The 10,192-nt window shown below is 44.0% G+C and overlaps 1 protein-coding gene across 1 annotated transcript in view; it reads left to right on the top strand.

Annotated features, from left to right (window-relative positions):
* Positions 1 to 575: 575 nt before the first annotated feature.
* The window catches only part of SLC5A5 (solute carrier family 5 member 5), a 37,875-nt gene continuing 28,258 nt past the window's right edge, over positions 576 to 10,192 (top strand). Inside the window, exon 1 of the mRNA XM_066635700.1 lies at positions 576 to 947. Within this exon, the coding sequence (XP_066491797.1) occupies positions 576 to 947 (372 nt within the window). The remainder of the gene's footprint in view (positions 948 to 10,192) is intronic.

The raw sequence follows: 10,192 nt of genomic DNA, 5'->3' as shown, positions 1-10,192 counted from the left end.
TTTCCAACAGTTTTCCAGCAAGCAGTTGCTTGGTGTTTGGGTGTGTGTTAATCTATTATATTTTCTGATTCCTGAAGTTGCTGAGTGATTTTTGCATTATTGACCATACCAGTCTCTGTTTGTCTTTTCCAGTCTGCAACACTGAAATTATCTGTTCTTGGTTTTGTCCTTCATTTTCTAAATCTTGGCACTTGTCTTCCAATGCCATTCCACTCTGTTTCTTAGGGAGCTTGCAACCACTGCTATTAGTTTCTTTTTTCATAGCATATTTTGGGTTTTGTTGTACATTTAGACACCTTCAAATTTCTCTTTTTGGCTTGTAAGTAATAATTTTCTCCAGATTTCTTTTTCTGACAAATAGTATTTTTTATTCCCACAATCTGAGGTGGGCTTTACCCTTGCAATTCTCTGCCTCCCATTGATTTATTACTCCCGCTTGAATCTTTTTGTTCTACTTTGTTCTTATTATTATTTGTAGGGTTAGAACTCTTGCGGTGGTGGTTTTACTGCTGCTTGACTCACCAAAGGCTTAGCTGTGGGGCTGTGAAGTAGGGAGAGGGGAACTTAACTGCAAAATGTCTCAAGGCGGCAACTTAGACATTTTCAAGCCAGAGATGCTCACCTTCAGTTTATGGGACTATGGAGTCTTTGGCCTCATGCTGTTGATCTCAACCAGCATTGGCCTCTTTTATGCCTTCGCCAAAGGAGGGCAGAAGACCTCAGACGACTTCTTCACGGGGGGCCGGCAGATGTCAGCGGTGCCTGTGGGCCTCTCGCTCTCCGCCAGCTTCATGTCAGCCATCCAGGTGCTGGGGGTTCCCGCTGAAGCATATCGGTACGGCATGAAGTTCTTATGGATGTGCCTGGGGCAGCTGCTGAACACACTCCTGACCGCCTACCTCTTCCTGCCCGTCTTTTACCGCCTGGAGCTCACTAGCACATATGAGGTAAGAGAACTTCAGGAGTTGATGAGCTGATGTGTATGTGTGCGTTTCATACCTTCTTTCATTTAAATTGTATTCAATGGTGGCATTGCTTTAACAATCACAAAAAAGTGCCATGAGAAACAGTGTTAAGAAGGAACAGTGATAACGGTTGCATTTGCACTAGCTCAGTGGTTCCCAAACTGTAGGTCAGGACCTGATTTTTGGTGGGTTGAGAAACAGACAAGCTGAGAGCTGACAAGGAAAATATATTGAGCCCAACAGAAAGCAAAACTGAGGTATATAGTAAACTGAGCCATAGTAAAAACTGTAAAAACATAGTAAACACATAGTAAAAACTGAGCCATAGTAAAAAGGATAAAAACAAAGATTTGAGCAGCTGATAAAGTGAAACTTCTTTTTTAGTCTGGTAAAGCTAGGTGGGTCCCAATAGTGTGTCATTTTTAAAATGTGGGTTCCAGTGCTAAAAAGTTTGGGAACCACTGCATTAGCTGGTCCTCTTTACCAGAAAGAGCCTCTACTTTCCTGTCTATGTCTTTTGTCAATCACCTTCCCTATTTTGGCCTGTGAATAAAATGTGTCAGGGTGGTTTACCAATCTTGTGATTCTTCAGAGTCCTGAAGACTCCTCAGGGTCCCATGAAATAAAATCTCAGAATGTGGTGGTACATGCATCTTGTCCCAACTGCACATGAACATCAAGGTGTCATGCTCCTGAGGGGGCAGTTTGAACCACTGATAATTGACAGTAGGACAGTTGTGTTTTTCTAGCATCTCTTTAACCTAAAGAACACCTCCTTGGTCTTTGAATGAACTATAGAGCCTGCCGCACAGTAAAATCTCAGAGCACACAGAAGATGAACTGAGGCAATGTGTGAAGGGCAGAGTTTGGGCACATCTGTTTTCCTTCGTGAAATGTTGGAGGGCATGTCAAAAAGGATACATGACATCAAATATTCACTATAGGTCCAGCAGCATCTCCCCATTTCAGTCTCAAGAAAAGCCATTATAAGATGCTGGTAAGTTTACTGGGTGCAATGGTTGGCAACCTTCAGACTCGAAAGACTATGGTATAAGCCTACAGCACCCAGTATTCCCAGGCGGTCTCCCATCCAAGTGCTAACCAGGCCTGACCCTGCTTAGCTTCCAAGATCAGACGAGATTGGGCATGTGCAGGGTAACAGTTGCTCTACATATCATTTTCAGAACTCACATATCATTTGCACAAAATATCTTTAAAAAGTGTCAAAAATATGTTTGTAATTTTCCTTTCTTAAAATATTTCTACCTGTCCTTTTGGTCCAGAGCTGGGCTTCCCAATCTTCTGGGGTCTGCGATGCTCCCCAGCACTGCAAACACAGCGCACAGCTTCTGGAAGTGACCGGCAATCATGTCATCACCAGTTACTTCCTGGTTCAGAGACCTCAACAAAACGGTGCAAAGGATGGTAAGAGACTCAGGGCGAGCAGGCAGGCCTTTTCCGGCATGCAAAAACTGCTCGCAGGAGACCATTTGGCCAAACCACTTACCGCCCTTTGCAGCATCACATTGCCGTTTCACTGCCAGCCAATGGTGGTTCACGACACCCCACAAACTGCCTTGAGACACTCCAGGGCATTGCAATGCACAGCTTGGGAATCCCTGGCCTAGAGGTTCTATAAGACAATATAACAATTTAAAAATTCCAATTAAAATGATAACCAAATCAGATACTGACAAATCAAATGAGCAGCTAAAAACAATCCAAATTAGAGCACACTATTTCAATTCTTTTCCTGCTCCTAAGATCCTCCCATCCAGGCCAGCCTAATTTGAAGAGGTGGTGGGTGCAGGAGACAGTGGAGATGGAGATAGGTGGGTACACAATACTGCCACAATTCTCTTCCTGATCACTGTCCCTGAAGGAGACCAGCGACGTGTGGTGAGGTTCAGGGCTGGAGAGGCATAACAAATGGTGCTTCAGGGAGACATCATGAAGCCCCAGGGCCTGCCCAATCCCAAAAGCCCCAGTGCCTGCACGATCACCAGGGAGGTTGACCTGCCTCTGCTGCAAGCTATAGTTTCTCAAAGAGATTTGAACAGTCTTGGAGAGCCACTCAGAGAGCCTACAGCTTGTGGCGGCTCAGCTTCACCTCTCACACGACCACTCAGAAACTGGGTGGTGCACAATCAGGTAGGCTGAGCTGACATGACAGGGGAGGCTCTGCCTCCCCTGTTTGCACGTCCCTGAAGAAGACCAATCAGGAACAGTGCTGGAGGGGGAGGTGATGAAAGACAAGGAGGATCAGGCAAGTAAAGCAGTGAAAATTCCCAAAATGTTATGAAAAGTCTGAATGAATAAAGCAATAAAGAGTGGGGAAGTGCAAAGGGAAAACAAGGCACGCATAAAAATAGGGCAAACAGGAACTGCTTGGACTGTCAATGAGATTAATATGCAGGTGGGAAAATAAACAAATCTGACGCAGCTGACTATTGTCCCTATTTAGTCATTCACTTCCTGTGACTTACACTGCAAGGTAAGTGTAAGGTGAGTGGGTGTGCCCCTTTCATTAAATAGCAGCTGTGACCCAGCAACACAACACACACATTTTTGCGTGTAACCTTAAAAAAGTTAGAGTTGATGTCATGGGTTCATCTGATTTGATGCTTTACAACCACATGATCAAATCTGGTTGCTCAACCAGCTTTTGCATGCCAGTCCCAGAAGGAGAGTTGGCTAGGGTCTTTTGTTCTAGGGAAGAAGTGCCCATACCCCAGCCCAGGGGCCATTTGCAGCCCTCAGGGACCCCCAATCCAGTCCACAGGGAGCTCCCAGTCTCCAATGAGCCTCTGGCCCTCCAGGGAGGATCCTGCACTAGCCCAAAGCAACTACTCTCAGTGCAAGGGCCAACTGTTTGACCTCTCGCATGAGCTATGGGCCAAGGGCTCCCTCCGCTGCTTGCTGTTTCATGTCTGTGAAGCAACAGTGGCAGCAAAGGAAAGGCCGGCTTTGTTTTGCACAAGGTCTTTTATAGGCCCTGAGCTATCGTGACACCTTCATTCATTCATATGTTCCATCCCTAACATACTCATTTATGTAAATTTATGTAAATTTATTCAAATTTTAATTGTGAATTAATTCTTTTTCCCTGGCCCCCAACACAGTGTCAGAGAGATGATGTGACCCTCCTGCCACAAAGATCAGACACCCCTGTTCTAGGACAAGTCAGAGTATGAAAACAAGCAACAACAAATATACTGGGTATATATCTCATTTAGCCACTGGAAGTGCTGAATGTAATGCAATATAATGGAATAATTTCATTCCATTACATTGCATTACATTCAGCATCTCTCATTCCTTGAATGAGGAATGTACCAAGTATATACTGCATTCAGCCACTAGAGGTGCTGAATACAATGCAACGTAATGGAATAATTTATTTCCGTTACATTCCATTACATTCAGCAACTCTAGTGACTGAATGCAGTATATACCCATGCTGAGAAACCTGGACGTGCGTCTTTTGAGCTATTTTTAGCTCAAAGATACTGGGGAGTCTTGGGTTGAATAAAATCCTCCAGAGGGCCAGATGTGGCCCCCAGGCCAGGGTTTGGAGACCCATGCATTGTAACATGGTGGGTGAATCTGGTTAGCCCTCAGACTGGGTGATCCTTAAATGTCAAAACTGCATTCAGATGTGAAAAGTGCCCACCTTACTCTCAGTCCACAGTACCTTATTATTATTATATTTTTTTCCACTTGTTAGGAGAATTTGCACCCCACTAACTGAAGTCCTCAGTTATAACAGCATATGAATCTACTCCCTGGCAGCCTGGAATCCCTATCTTGAGATTGAATATGCTAATCTTGGCCTGATTCACATATTGGGCTGGGTTTTTTGTTTTTGTTTTTTTTGTTTTTTTTACAACTAAGATAACCCTAAATGTACACTTCAGAGTGAATCCCAGAAAGTTTGCAATGTTAGTTTGCTGCAGCAAAACTAACAATTTCATGTGACACCTTAAAACTAGAAGATTTATTGTGGCAGAAGTGTTGTGGGCGAGAACACACTTCTTTATATTCATCTTGAAAATGTAATGCGTGAACAACTATTGAAGGGACTTTTGCTTTTGCAAACCTGTGTGCAAACCTTTTGCAAACACACAGGTGCTCACAGGGGAACCAGGATAAGCCCTATGGCTCCCTGAGCGTACACTACTTTGTGGCGAACACAGGTTTGCCTTGCGTAATAGGTGAAAAGGGCTCTTTGTGACATGAAATGTGTAGAATGATCAACTTTCTACTTCTCCTGCTACTGTCAGTATGGAATGTGTTCGTTGCTAAAGTGCCAAAGAATCCTTGGTTCTTTTTGCGACAGACTAGTAACTCAATTGCATCTCTGAAGTTTCTCCAGGAGTTGTCTTCAGATGAAGAATAAATCATTAGTATTATTCAATCGTGATTGTACCAGCACGTCTGAAAACTCTCCCTAGTAGATGCCTGGCATCACAACTTCAATGCCCTAGTGGTCTCTATAAATTGCTGAGCACCCATGAATGCTTCCACAGATGTACTAGTGAGTACCTACATGGCAGGCTGCTGGGGGGCGGACCTTGGTAAGATGAAGTACTTGCACTGCAATACCTTAATTTTCCGAATTAAGCTCCACATTCATCAGATGGGACGATTCTGGTGGCCTTGCATTCCCCTTCACCTGGTCTTCAATAAGAACCAAGGCACATTTGACTTTTCTTGAGTAAATGTGAACATGTGGTTCAGTTTTGCTTTCCGTAGAGCTCAATACATTTTCTTTGTCAGCTTGGAAGTGAAGGCTTCCTTCTCAAAGTTTGTTGGGGCCTACATTCATTAGATCTGGACCACTTTGGTGGTATCGTGTTCCTCTCAACCTGCCTTTCAAAGTGGACCAAGACACATTTGCCTACTAGAAAGTAAACACACATATGCTGCTCCTTTTATTTCCATAGGGCTCAAGACATTTCCCTTTTCGCTTACAGTATCAGCTTGTCAGTTTTGTGACCCACCAAAAATCAGGTCGTAACCCACCGGTGGATCCTGACCCACAATTTGGGAACTCCTGCTTTAAGTGGAATAGTTTCTGCAGACAAGATGATGAACTTTGCATATACGTAGCTAATGTCTCTTCAAACAGACAAAGGTCAAAGGCTGTTTGCAGAGGGACACTGAAGCAGCTTTTAGCTGCTGAACTTGCACAGGGCATTCTGGGGAGGTTAAAGTGTCCAGGAATAACAGGAAATAGCCCAAAGGGGGGAGGCATTCATCACAAAGGCACTCTATATCTATTCGCCTGTCCACGTGGTCCTTGTGTTGCTCAGGAAAATTTCTAGTGCAAGAAGGGTTGAGGCATGATGCCACAGGTCAAGAGTGAACCAACTTCAGTCTTATATTATGTAGAATCCATGTGGGCCACCACTGCACATGCTCCAACAGTCCCTATTTCCTGGTCCCTCTTTCTGGTAATTTCTACCTTTATTTTTACCTTTCTGGGAGGTGCCTTGTTGAAGTTTGATCACTGGGTGTGCTCCTGTTGCTCTGGTTCTTCAGCTCCCTCCCCTGAATTTCTGGACAGTAAATTTTCCAGGGAAATGTGTACACATGATGCATCTTTTCTCTCGCACATATGGGTTGACACTGAGGAAACAAGCAGTGCGAAGCCTGCTGTTTCCTCCACACCTACAGTCTCTTGAACTGTTGTCAAACAGTCTGTTGAACTGTTGATAATGTATAAGATAATTATGTTTTCCTAGCATATCTTTAACTCAAAGAACAAACACCATCTTGACGTTCAGTCCATGGAGGACAGACCATTGCAGGGTAAATGAATTCAGACGCTGAGAAACCTCGAGTTTAAGATGCTTTCAATTTCACCCATGCTCCAAAAAGTGCAGAAATTGGAATTGAAGGCAGTCACCTTAAATCCCCTGCCTTGTAAGTTGTAAAGATTTTGTGCAGTCTTGTATATGATGCTGGTTTTCCAAATTAGGCTCAATTCACCCACACTTTACCTTGAACTCGATTAGGCTGGGGAGGTATGCACTAAGACAGACGTTCAGAAAAAACTGTTTCCCCTATCACTTGCTAAAGTTTCACCTGCTCAGTGTCTGCCTGATGCATTTCTATAAGGCACAGTGCTTTCTCCCAAATGCCACCTTTCCAAGTAGCCAGGAATATCCAAGTATTCTCAACTTAGGCACTGTTGCCAGTATAAGGGAACATGCAGGTAAAACAACTCAGACTTAAATAAGCACTTCTACCTGCTGCTAATTTTGAATTTCTCTCTGTCTCAGACCCTGGTCCATCCCTGAGTATATGTTGGTTGAATGCCTCCTTGATTAGTAGGTGTACTTGGGTGTTCAGCCTCGCAGGAAACAGTGTCTAGGTAAAGTCTATCAGGTATTCTGGGATATTTGCTATCGTAGGTAGCATTTTGGGGGAGCACTGAGTCTTGCATCAGGCAAATATGCAACAGGTGAATCTCTCCCCAGCCCATTATCAGACTGAAAGATCAGGACAAATATAGGTGCAGTAAATTTAGTCTTACACATACCTTATGTGACACTGTAAGAAGTTTTTACTGCTTACTTAGCATAGCATTTCAATTTTCACACTTTTGTAGGGAGTATGAGTGAAAACCGAAATCATCTTAACTGGAATAATTTTTTTTAATTTTTAGTTTTTTACAATGAGCACTGATAATTGATCAGTAAATGTTCACTGCATGTATGGATTTCTGGGGGATCAGGAGCGAAATGCTTACCTCTAAAATGTACAGATTACATTGCACTTTAGGGTGAATTGAGCTGAGTAATTTTTTTTTAATTAAGGGAAAATGAACAAAAGATACCCACAAAACACACTACTCAAGGAACTGAGCCAAGACTCATTTTTTTTGAAATAAAGGGAATCACAGAGAGCATTCAAAAGCTATGCAAAGCATAGTACTCTAACATCTGAGCTTGGAGAAGCAGCTGCACCACTAGAATTTCTGCCTGGATCCTCTAATGCATTTCTACATGAGCTCAATTCATAGAATCATAGAATTAGAAGGGACACACAAAGTCATCTAGTCCAACCCTTGCCTGCAAGGGAAATCCACCGAGTGCATCTCCAGCCAGTGATTGTTGAGCCTCTGCTTGAAGATGTCCAGTGGGGGAGAAACCACTGCCTCCCTTGGCAATCTGTTCCGCTGCCAAACCACCCTTACAGCCAGGAATTTCTTCCTGACAGCCAACTAGAATTTCCTCTCTTGCAGTTTGAACCCTTTGGATCTAGTTCTACTCTCAGCAGCAGATGAGAATACATTTGCTCCCTCTTCCTTATGACAGCCCCCTGCCCATTCCCCTTCCTGCCCAATCTTCCCCCTGCCCTTGAAGCGGCCCTGCCACCATCTTACCTGCAGTTGCGTGGTGTCTGTGATCCCGTTGACCTGCGTTAGGGACTTGCAGCCATTTGCACCAGCAGCCCTGCAACAGCAGCGCACTTTTTGCAATGCTGCAGTGGCACTTAAAGTGGCAGAGCAGGAGCTCCACCATTAGGGCAGCTCCCCCGAGTAGCATTGGGCTGCTAGTCCTTTATATACAGTCACCAACACAGACATAGGGATATACAGCAGTGGCTCTCACATATGCATTGCTTACACCAGACCTCCCTGCCATACATATAAGGAAGCAACCCTGCACCACAACATGTATGTCACAATATAATACCTACATGCCACAACATACATGTTGGAATACGGCACATACAAACAGGAACTGGAAGATGCCACATACAAGTGGATTCTCCAGCATGCCCTACACATGCAAAAGCATGCAATACGCATGCTCCCAACATACCACACACAAGTGGGTGCTGCAGCACGTTACACATTAAGTGGGCTCCACAACATGCCTCATATAACTGGGTGCTGCATGCGTGCCACATGCAAATGGGCATCGGAACACAGGTGCAGCCACCCATAGGCTGTGACATGCTGCATATAATGACATGTCATGTCATGATACAAGCATGCCACAGCATAGATTCCACAATACACATGCTCCAGCATGCATGTCGTAAACTCAGTAGGCCACATGCAAACAGAAGCCACAAAATACCACACTCAAACTGGTGTCACAAAATGCCACACACATGCCAAAATGCGATGCACATGCAATAACAATCTGCAACATGTGGAGACCATCTTGCATGGCACCAATCCTTAGCATGAAAATATATAGGTGTTATATGCATGTTCCTATTTAAATCTATGGAATGTTGGAGGTGAAGCAAGTATACTTTAAAGGTGTACAGCAAAAAAAGGTCTATTAGCATACCCTGCATGTGTACTGCTTGGCTTTAGGGCATAAGAAGTACCTTTCCAGATTAGATCAAGGTTCACCCAGGCCAGTATTCTTTGCAAGAATCCTGGCAACTGGTAGGCTCTTGATTGCCCACAGGAATGTGGTCAGTGGTCGACTAGTACACTACACACGAATTTCTGCCCAACCCTGCTGGAGAGTGATTACAGCCCTACAGTAATCTTATGTTATAATTCCATTTTATGCTCTTGATAGAATTTCCACAAACCTGTGACTCACGCTTTCTTGTCATTGTGCATTCTTGGCTCAGGTTTTGGCTGGCCCAGGTTCCAGAATGCTTTTCAGCCCTTTGCAGCTTAGCTACCCTTGTCGTCTTCTGTGGCTTCTATTTTCCTTTCCCCCTCCACCCAAATATGGTGCAGGTGTCCATGACGAATAGCGTGTGTGAGTTTCTGCCTTTTGGTGCCAAGACACATTCCTTCATGTGATATTTCTTTGATATTTCTTTGATATTTCTCATGGTATGTGATAATAGCAATCGAAAGCATCCCTGGCACATCATGAACGAGTGACTTGAACCATACTTGTTGAACTAGCCCTTCTTCACATATTTGTGATGGGCTCACACTGTGAACACACGTGTTCCTCAATTCCCAGCATGCCAAGGGTCTTTAGCATATTCTGAAATGAGTGTACCTCCATCCAGATGAAGTTGTTCATACACTATGATGTTCAAATTTGCCTCTGCTCTGTATCCCACCATTGTTGGCTCGATATACACGGATAGAACATTCTCAGCGGAGATGTCTAGAATGTGGAACTCTCTGCCTTGAGAAATCCAACTCACCTTCTTTATGCAATGACAAACAGCACTGTTGCCATATGCTTTTCAGTTGATAATTGTGGCTGCATTTGCTCTCTCTTCTT

This window comes from Tiliqua scincoides, chromosome 8 (genome assembly GCF_035046505.1).
Source record: "Tiliqua scincoides isolate rTilSci1 chromosome 8, rTilSci1.hap2, whole genome shotgun sequence".
NCBI lineage: Eukaryota > Metazoa > Chordata > Lepidosauria > Squamata > Scincidae > Tiliqua > Tiliqua scincoides.
This window is presented reverse-complemented; position numbering and strand designations above follow the sequence as displayed.